This window comes from Myotis davidii, unplaced genomic scaffold (genome assembly GCF_000327345.1).
Source record: "Myotis davidii unplaced genomic scaffold, ASM32734v1 scaffold332, whole genome shotgun sequence".
NCBI lineage: Eukaryota > Metazoa > Chordata > Mammalia > Chiroptera > Vespertilionidae > Myotis > Myotis davidii.
The window spans coordinates 8,220,382-8,229,284 of NW_006285779.1; the positions used below are offsets into that span (position 1 = coordinate 8,220,382).

At 40.2% G+C, this 8,903-nt stretch overlaps 1 protein-coding gene across 1 annotated transcript in view; it reads right to left on the bottom strand.

The window, feature by feature from the left end:
- The window catches only part of LOC102757579 (cytochrome P450 2C19), a 17,840-nt gene that overhangs the window by 1,746 nt on the left and 7,191 nt on the right, over positions 1–8,903 (bottom strand). Inside the window, exons 5-7 of the mRNA XM_006756645.2 lie at positions 7,931–7,951; positions 6,975–7,116; positions 3,766–3,901 (exon numbers count right to left, since the gene is read on the bottom strand). Of these exons, the coding sequence (XP_006756708.1) occupies positions 3,766–3,901; positions 6,975–7,116; positions 7,931–7,951 (299 nt within the window). The remainder of the gene's footprint in view (positions 1–3,765; positions 3,902–6,974; positions 7,117–7,930; positions 7,952–8,903) is intronic.

An 8,903-nucleotide genomic window follows, 5' to 3' on the forward strand; every position in this document is an offset into this window, starting at 1 on the left:
GGAAGCAAGAGTCAGGCCCGGGACCGCCGAGGGCACTGTTGATTTAGAATTATGTCTAAATACTGAGGTAGATGCTTCTAACTCCTAATAACAATTTCCCCGTTATTAGGAAACCTCAGTTAATCAATCATTTCTCTTTTTTGCTTGGTGTCTCCCCTCATACCTGCTTTATTCACCTAATCATATTGAAGTGGATATTTCCTAGGCCTGGCATCTAGCAAGCTCCCTGACAATTTCCTTCTCCTTTGAGCCCTCCTGATTTCTTGAGCCCATGACTTCCTCTGACGTGGAAACGGACATTTGGATGAAAAAAGGAAAAGGGGGGTGGGGTGTAAAGGTTTTGTCAAACGTATAGGTCTGAGAATATACTCTTATTAATGTACAGTTTGATAGTTGCTCTTGAGAATTCTGATGATGTTTGAATCCCAAACTTTACACATGAAATGATGCAGCTCTCTGAAAGTTTTTGTGATTTTTTTTTTTAATCCTGGTGTTCTGACCCTGTGTCTTGGGTTCGATGCTTTTATTTCATTCTCTCTGATACACGCGTCAAAAGAATTTTCTATCTGCATGGCAACTATTGAGGTCTTTCCTCCAGACCTGTTCACTCTCTGGAGTTTTTTAAAAATCTGGCTGCTGAATTTCAGGAAGTAGGATGGAGAAGGAAACTAAGATTCTCTGAATTCTAGAAATAGATTCTTACCTCACATTTCTTTTCAGCCCTACACCTCACTCTTAGCCTGTCATTTCTCTAGATTCTCAACCTTTGGGTCGAAACCCCTTTGGGGGTCAAATGACCCTTTCACAGGGGTCACTTAAGACCATTGGAAAACACATATATAATTACATATTGTTTTGTGATTAATCATTATGCTTTAATTATGTTCCATTTGTAACAATGAAAATACATCCTGCATATCAGATATTTACATTACGATTCATAACAGGAGCAAAATTACAGTTATGAAGTAGCAACGAAAATAATTTTATGGTTGGGGGTCAGCACAACATGAGGAACTGTATTAAAGGGTCGCTGCATTAGGAAGGTGAGAACCACTGCTCTAGAAAGTAAACCTCCTTCATTGTATTGGGGAAAAGCAGTTACCTGATAAAAGGAGTTGTCAAAAGGACTTGGGCAGGGAGAGCTACCTTTTCAGCCTCTTTCTGCTTCTATCTTCTTTGACATTGGTACTTCTAAATACCAAAATTTATACACCCAGCCAGCATGGTTCAGTGGTTGAACATCGACCTATGAACCAGGAGGTCATGGTTTGATTCCCAGTCATGGCATATGCCTGGGTTGCAGGCTCAATCCCCAGTGTGGGGTGTGCAGGAGGCAGTCGGTCAATGATTCTATCTCATCACTGATGTTTCTATCTGTCTCTCCCTCTCCCTTCCTCTCTGAAATGAATTAAAAATATAAATAAATAAACAAACCAAAACTTATAGGAATGTAGGGACGCAAATAAATTTTTTAAACTTGATTTTTATTGTTGACACTATTGCAGATGTGCCCAATCTCCCTACACACCCTCCCCTTACCTTTGCCTGCCTCCACCCAGCTCTAGCCCCTCACTTCCCTCTGGACATTGTTGTCTGTGTCCATGGGGTATGCGCATATGTTCTTTGGCTAATCCCTTCACCTTTTTCACCCAGACTAACCCAACCCCTCCCCTCTGTCAGCTGTCAGTCTGTTCCCTGTATCCATGCCTCTGTTTCTATTTTGTTCGTTAGTTTATTTTGTTCATTAGATTCCACATATACTAGTAAGTGAGATCATTTGATGTTTGCCTTTCACTGACTGGCTTATTTCAAAGAGGGATAGCCTTCTCCAAAGAGGACATACAGATGACCAATAGACACGAAAAAACGCTCACCATCACTAATCATCAGAGAGAGGCAAATTAAAATCAGGTGTCAGCTCACACCTGTCAGAATGGCTATCACCAACAAATTAACAAACAACAAGTGTTGGCAAGGATGTGGAAAAAAGGGAACCCTCGTGCGTTGCTAGTGGGAATGCAGACTGGTGCAGCCACTGTGGAAAACAGTATGGAGGTGCCTCAAAAAATTAACAATGGAACTGCCTTTTGACATAGTGACCCCACTTCTGGGAATATATCCTAAGAATCACAAAGAACTTTTCCTCCTCATGGAACTTCCTCTTCTGACACTGAGGTTACAATTTCATCCTCTCTCTTAAGTTCATTATCTCCCCTCTACATGCTCTCTGCATTTCAGAAATTTGCTGAAGATTTGTTGGCTTTTTCCTGACCTCCTCTTATCCAGCTTTAGAGGACTAATTCTCATTTGCACTAGGTTATAACCATTGTAGTGGGATTTTAACACAGTAAAAAATATTGTATGTTTCTAAACTGTTATGCATAACCATAAATCCATAAAGGTATATTTCTCCCCTAGCCAGTTTGGCTCAGTGGATAGAGGATTGGCCTGCGGACCAAAGGGTGCCAGGTTTCATTTCCGTCATGAAGGGCATGAACCTCGGTTGCAGGCTCCTCCCTGGCCCATGCCCTGGTCAGGGCTAGTGCAGGAGGCAACCATTGATGTGTTTCTCGCACATTGATCTTTCTCTCTGTCTTTTCCTCTCGCTTCCACTCTCTAAAAATCAATGGAAAAATATCCTCGGGTCAGGATTAAAAAAAAAAAAAGGTATATTTCTAACATAAAGTGCTTTGTAAAAGATCTTGTTTTGGCAACCAACTCCTTTCTGGAAACAGACTTCTGAAATAACAAAATTCCTTTATGCAATATCTTAAGCCTGAATAAGACCACATTGCTTGCAAATCTCAATTTTTAGGACACTTTTTAGACTGGAAATGATCTCAGGCAGCCTCACTAATTAAGTCTCTAGGATTTTCACTTATGCTTCAGTAAGAAGAGTTTCCATTAGACCCCTTCATTTTCAGAATGACGTGAGATCTCTGCAGGAATATACCCACTGTTTAAAGTAAGTAACCTTGTTGGGGTCCAGCCCCAGCAGGTCCAGGGGTTCCCAAAGGTGTGGAGTCAGTGAAGAAGGGATGAAACAGAGACAGCATTCAGATGATCAGCAGCCTAGCCAGGTTCTCTAGCCAGCTTCTCTAGCTAGGTTCTCTAAATACACACTGTTACGTCTGTATTTATACCATTTGATTTTAATCCTATCCATTCTATTCCAAAGGTTAGAGCGTTTGTTATCTCCATTCCAAGGTCTCTACTCTATTGTTCTGTTAAACTACAAGGAAGTAACTGAAGGAGATTATCCTAAGTAAAGATTATGTAGCTTAAGTGTGATTGTTGGTAAAGTGATTACCCGCTTGGCACTTAGTTAAGGGGTTTTACTGATTTATTCCCTTCCTTAGTCCTATTAATCCCTAACTCCAGGGAACAATCCCCACCTGGGGAAACAACCTTTCTCAGAGAGGTGACCTTGGTTAAAACACATAGTGCTAAGAAGGGGAGCAAACATATTAAGAACAGGCCACTCCATGCTGGTGTGTGCCTGCCACACATAACCTCCCAGGAAATCCAGACCATGCTTTTTTGCTTTGGCTACTGCCCACAGCGTCTTCACTCCTCTCAGACATCAGCCTATATTTTAGAAAGATGTCCCATTATTATCCCTTCTTTAAACTTGGAAAAACCAAGCAGGTCACAAGGCATTTTAATAATGACACTTATTTGAGAAAAACAAGATGGAATGACCTTGCCATATCTTTCCAACGTCTTCTTTGAAATTCACCCCTCCCACCATGCTGGGCATACCTGAGACCTCCGGGTGCTTGAGCAGGAGCAGGAGAGCATATCTCAGGGTGGTACTTGTCGTCTCTGTCCCAGCTTCAAAGAAATCAGACACGGTGATTGTCAAGTTGTCAATAGTAAACTCCCCGTGCGGATTGTGCTTTTCCTAGGAATAGTTTGATGAAATTAGGTCCCATCAATTCCTCTCCTAGGAATGCACCCAACAAAAATGAAAACAGGTCCATGAAGAAACTTGTATACAAATGTTATAGCATCATTACTCATAAAAGCCAAAAGGCAGACACAACACAAATGTCCATCAATAGATAATGAATAGTTTTCTGAGTACAGGTCCTTTGCCTCCTTGGTTGAGTTTATTCCGAAGTATCTTAATTTCTTTTTTGCAATGGTAAATGGGATTATTTGTTTAGTTTCTCTTTCTGAGAATTCATTCTTGGTCTATAAAAAAGCCATTGATATTTGGGTGCTGATTTTGTATCCTGCCACATTGCCAAATTCATTTATTTTATTTATTTATTTATTTCAGGAAGAGCAACTTTAATTTTCTATTAAATATTCTTCCATTGTTTTACCCCATATCTTACTGATTTATAAAAAATAACATTAGCATTAGAAAAAATAAGAAGATAAATGTGAATAATTATTAAACTAAACATATGAAAAGAAAAATTATAACAGGATTGAACTTTATAAACAAATTAATATGAGATAATTTTTAAACTGTGCATATCAAAGCAAAATTGACTATTAAAATAATTTAACACTGATTTTTCAAGAAGGAACCTAATTTTTTAAAATCTTTTTTAAATTTTTATTTTATTTTATTGGTTTTCTTTTTACAGAGAGGAAGGGAGAAGGATAGAGCGTTAGAAACATCAATGAGAGAGAAGCATCGATCAGCTGCCTCCTGCACACCCTTTACTGGGGATGTGCCCGCAACCAAGGTACATGCCCTTGACCAGAATCGAACCTGGACCCCTCAGTCCCCAGGCCAAAACTCTATCCAGTGAGCCAAACCGGCCAGGGCAAGAAGGAAACTAATTTAAAAATATTCCTTTTAGATTTTTTGGAATAGTTTGAGAAGTATAGGTGATAGTTCTTTGAATGTTTGATAAAACTCCCCTGTGAAGCCGTCTAGACCTGGGCTTTTGTTGGGTGGGAGCCTTTTGATTGCCGCTTCTTTTTCATCAGTTGTTATTGGCCTATTCAGGTTTTCTGATTTTTCATGATTCAATTTTGGGAGAGTGTATTTTTCTAGGAATTTGTCCATTTCATCCACATTGTCCAGCTTGTTGGCATATAGTTGTTCATAGTATTTTCTTATAATCCTTTGTATTTCTGTAGTGTCAGTGGTTATTTCTCTGCTTTCATTTCTGATTTTATTTATTTGGGTCCTCTCTCTTTGTTTCTTAATGAGTCTGGCTAATGATTCATCAATCTTGTTTATCCTTTCAAAGAACCAGCTCTTGGATTCATTGATTTTTTGTATTGTTTTTTTTAATTCTCTATGTCATTTATTTCTGCTCTAAACTTTATTATTTCCTTCCTTCTACTTACTCTGGGCTTTCCTTGTTGTTCTCTTTCTAGTTCTTTAAGTTGTAGGGTTAAATAGTTTATTGTTAATTTTTCTTGTCTTTTGAGGTAGGCCTGTAATTATATGAACTTCCCTCTCAGGACTGCTTTTGCTGTGTCCCAGAAACATGAGGTTGTTGTGTGTTCATTTTCATTCCTTTCTAGTAAGTTTTTTATTTCTTTTTTGATCTCGTTGGTAACCCCTTCATTGTTTAGTAACATGCTCTTTAGCCTCCATGTGTTTGAATGTTTTGGGGTGTTTTTACATTAGTTGATTTCTAATTTCATTCCACTGTGATCTGAGAAGATCCTTGATATGATTTCAATCTTCTTGGACTTGTAAAGACTTGTTCTGTATCCTAACATGTGGTCTATCTTTGCAAATGATCCATGTGCACTTAAGAAGAATGTATATTCTGCAGCTTTGCAGTGAAATGTTCTATAAATGTCAATTAAATCCATTTGATCCAGTGTGTCCTTTGTAGTCACTGTTTCCTTGTTAAGTTTTTGACTGGAAGATCTATTTAGTGAAGTCAGTGAAGTGTTAAAGTCCTCTACTATGACTGTATTGTTGTTGATCTCTTTATTAAAGTCCTCTAGAAGTTTTTTTAAAAATATACATTTAGGTGCTCCTATATTGGATGCATGTATATTTACCAGGGTTATATCCTCTTGTTGGATCATTCCTTTAGTATTATGTACTCACCTTTGTTGTCTCTTATCATGGTCTTCATTTTATAGTCTATTTTGTTGGATATGAGTATTGCTAGTCCAGCTTTTTTTTCTTTTATATTTGCATGGAAAAAATTTTTTTTATCCCTTCATTCTCTTTCTGTGTGTGTCTTTTGTTCTGAGGTAGGTCTCTTGTAGATAACTTATAGCTGGGTCGTGTTTTTGTATCCATTCAGCTACCCTATGCCTTTTGTTTGGAGTATTTAATCCATTTACATTTAGGGTTATTATTGATAGGTGCCTATTTATTGCCATTATATTTCTGTATTTCTTTAGCATTTTTATGGTCTAGGAAGCTCTTTATTTGACTCTCTATTATGAATGATAGTCTTGCTGGACATAGTAATCTTGGATTCAGATCCCCTTGCTTTCCATTATGTTGAGTACTTCATGCTATTCCCTTCTGTCTTGTAGAGTTTCTGATGAGAAATCAGGTGTCAGCCTTATGGGAACTCCTTTGTAGGTAACAGTTTTCTTTTCTCTTCCTGCCTTTAAGATTCTTTCATTGTCTTTAATTTTTGGCATTTTTTTTTAAAGCAGGCTTAATTCACTTTATTTTTCTTGTATAAAATTATGTGGTGGCCACAGCGGGAGCCTGGGTCCTCTGCACAGAAACTCTGGTGTGGGTCTTGACAAGATGGTCAGTGAATTCCTGATAGGGAGACTTGGTGAACACGGTCTCTTTCCAGAGATCTGGGGTGAGATAGCTGTAGGTCTTAGAGATGGCATCAAAGGTGGCCTTGGCGAAGTTGCCCAGGGTGGCAGTGCAGCCCCTGGATGACTACTTCCTTTGAGCACTTAACACCCAGACCACCGTGTCCATTGTAGTCCCCAGTGGCGACAAATGCCTTGAACCGGGTCCTCTGGCCAGCACGGGTCTGCTTTTGCACAGGCATGATCTTCAAGACTTCGTCCTTGAGGGACGCCCCCAAGAAAACGTCAATGATCTCCGACTCCTTGATGGGCAAGGAGAACTGGTAGATTTCCTCTAGGACCTTGATTTTCATGTCCTTAACCAGGCGGCCCAGCTTGGTGCCAGGGATCCACTCCTTGTCCTCGGCCTTGCCTCCACGAGCTCCGCGGCCTCGGATGCCGCTGCCAAATCCTCCACGGAAGCCCCCGCAACCTCCTATTCCGGGGCCCCCAGGGCCTCCGGGCCCTCCCGCAGCACCGGCATCATCCGCCATTTGGTGTTTTGTCGGAAAAGAAGCAATTTTTGGCATTTTAATTATAATGTCTCTGGGCATGGACCTGTTTGAGTTCTTCTTGCTTCGAGTTCTCTGTGCTTCCCAAACTTGTGTAATTTTTTTCCTTTATCAGGTTAGGGAAGTTTTCTGCCATTATTTCTTCAAACATGTTCTCGATCCCTTTCTCCCTTTCTGCCTCTTCTGGCACACCTGTTATTTGAATATTGTTACATGTTGTCCTACAGCTCCCTTAAGTGGTCCTCCTGTTTTTTTTAATTATTTTTCTTTTTGGTCCTCTGTTTGAGTGATTTTTTTCAACCCTGTCTTCTAATTTACTGATTCACTCCTCAGCTTCCCCCAATCTGCTGTGTATTCCTTCCATTGTTCTTTATTTGTGCTATGCCATTCTTTATTTCTGTTTTCATAGTTACTATATTTTTTTCTTATGCTATTGAGCATCTCTACCATCATTGTTTTATTGTCTCCTCATTTTGTCTGCCTGTTTGGATTTGTGACTCTGTATTAGTTAGATCTGTTATATCTCTCAATTTCTAGTGCAGGACAGTGACAAACACTGTTTCTGACTAATTAGATCAGGCAAACACTCAAAGCCTCCAGAGACACCTCTGCCTGCAGACTGATTGGACTCAGCCTTGAGTAGCCCTCAGGTAATTATCAACAGGGTAGGGAAATTGCTTCTGCCTGGAGGCTAGATGTTATTCTCAGGCTCTTAATGAGCCTCAGAAACTCCACACTCTGGGGCAAGGTGTTTTCCCTCAGGCAATATCACCTGGATAGCAAATGTCTGAGTGAGAAAGGTGACCTCAGCAGCATGAGGGAATGACTCAGCACAAGAAACCAGGGTGTCTGCCTTCTGAGATCTAACCCCAGAGCCCCCAACCTTGACATCTGTTCACATAGCTCAAGTCCACTCTGCCCTGCCTCTGCCAGTGAGTGGCTGCACACGGAATTTTATGTGTTGGCCATTTAAGGGGGTACCTGCATTTCCATGGATCTCTCCCTGTCAGAAAACACCCCTGCTGCTTTTCACAGCCAAATGTTATGTGGGTACTTTTCTCAGTTCTGGTGCCCTCTGCTGGGGTCCCAGCTTGGAGATTAGACCCCAGAATTCTCAGTTGCAACCCCCCACAGCTGAGATCTCTCTCTCTGGAACTTCAGCTGCTATCTGTGGGAGGCCTTTTAGCCCTTTCCCACTTCCACCCTAACTACCAATCTCTAGGCGATCTCCACTTTATGTCCTTGGTTATCAGAGTTCTCTCCAGCTAGTCTCCCATTGATTATTCAGGATTTTTCTGTATTTTAGTTGCAATTCCAGTTTGGTCCTGGGAGTGTGTCTGTGTAGCATCCACTTATGCGACCACCATTTTTAATCAAAATTCACATTTTAAAAGATTTATTATTTTTCCTATGGAAGAGGAGCAAACTAACTCAACTTTGACGGGGTCATTTCTGTGGCATGTAGGAGCCTGGAGAATTAAGGCATTTGTTTTATGCACCATTTGCATTTGGTGGCCTTTTCTATATTTTATTTCTCTAATTACAAAATGGTACAGTATTGTTATAGAAACCTGGGAGAAAATAGAGCACACACACTGCCATCCCAAGAGTCAAATTTTACCACTCTTAATG